This window comes from Coturnix japonica, unplaced genomic scaffold (genome assembly GCF_001577835.2).
Source record: "Coturnix japonica isolate 7356 unplaced genomic scaffold, Coturnix japonica 2.1 chrUnrandom477, whole genome shotgun sequence".
NCBI lineage: Eukaryota > Metazoa > Chordata > Aves > Galliformes > Phasianidae > Coturnix > Coturnix japonica.
This window is the reverse complement of record NW_015439879.1, coordinates 69,600-70,984: the sequence shown is the minus strand read 5'-3', so window position 1 is coordinate 70,984 and position 1,385 is coordinate 69,600. Positions and strand designations below refer to the sequence as shown.

The window sequence follows — 1,385 nt, the reverse complement described above, 5'->3', positions numbered from 1 at the left end:
GGGGGCGCTATAATTAACGCTGTTATTCCCTATGTGACCACTGGGGGGCGCTATAATTAATGCTGTTATTCCCTATGTGACCACTGGGGGGCGCTGTAATTAACGCTGTTATTCCCTATGTGACCACTGGGGGGCGCTGTAATTAACGCTGTTATTCCCTATGTAACCACTGGGGGGCGCTGTAATTAACGCTGTTATTCCCTATGTAACCACTGGGGGGCGCTGTAATTAACGCTGTTATTCCCTATGTGACCACTGGGGGGCGCAGTGAGCAATGAGGAGCTGCGGGGGTCTTCGCGGGAGGGGGCTGCCCAGGTTCTTCAATGGGTCAACTTTGCTGACAGCGACATCGTGCCCCCGGCCTGTACGTGGGTGTTCCCAACCCTGGGCATCATGCACTACAACAAACAGGTGAGGAAACACTAAAAATGGCTTTAAATGGCCCAAAAATGGTCCAAAAATGGGCTTATATGGCCCTAAAATGGTCTTAAGTGGCCAAAAAATGGCCCTAAATGGCCCTAAAATGGTCTTACATGGCCCCAAAACTGCCCCAAATGGACCCAAAATGGCTCCCCATACCCCCCATGTTCCCCTATATCCCCCCTTATAATCCCATATCCCCTCTATACCCCCCCATATGCTTCCATATCCACCCATATAACCCCATACCGCCCCATATAACCCCATATATCCCCCATATAACCCCATACCGCCCCATATAATCCCATATACCCCCATATCCCCCCATATAACCCCATATACCCCCATATCCCTCCTATATAGCCCCATATCCCTCCCATATAACCCCATATATCCCACATATAACCTCATACCGCCCCTATAACCCCATGTATCCCTCTATATACCCCCCATATCCCTTCCATATAGCTTTATAACCCCCCTTATAACTCCATATCCCTTCCATATAACTCCATATACCCCCATATTCCCCCTATATTCTCCACATAACCCCATATAACCCCCCATATCCCCCCATATAACCCTATATAACTCCCACATACCCCCATATAATCCTATATAACTCTCATATAACCCCATATAACCCTATAGAACTCCCATATACTCCCATATAACCCCATGTAATCCTATATAATGCCCATATCCTCCCATATAACCCTTTATCCTCACATATAATCCTATATTCCCCTATATGACCCCATATAACCCTATATACCCCCCAGGCTACAGAGCAGGCCAAGTCAGAGCTGCGCCGTGCCCTGGGGGTCCTGGATTCCCACCTAGACCCCCCATATAACCCCATATACCCCCACACACCCCTCATATAACCCCATATAACCCCATATCCCCCCACATAACCCCATATAACCCCATATCCCCCCATATAACCCCATATCCCCCCATAT

General features: G+C 48.5%; 1 protein-coding gene across 1 annotated transcript in view; it reads left to right on the top strand.

Annotated features, from left to right (window-relative positions):
• Positions 1-1,385, top strand: part of EEF1G (eukaryotic translation elongation factor 1 gamma) — a 15,524-nt gene that overhangs the window by 4,408 nt on the left and 9,731 nt on the right. Inside the window, exons 4-5 of the mRNA XM_032441667.1 lie at positions 269-411; positions 1,203-1,268. Coding sequence (XP_032297558.1) covers positions 269-411; positions 1,203-1,268 — 209 coding nt within the window. The remainder of the gene's footprint in view (positions 1-268; positions 412-1,202; positions 1,269-1,385) is intronic.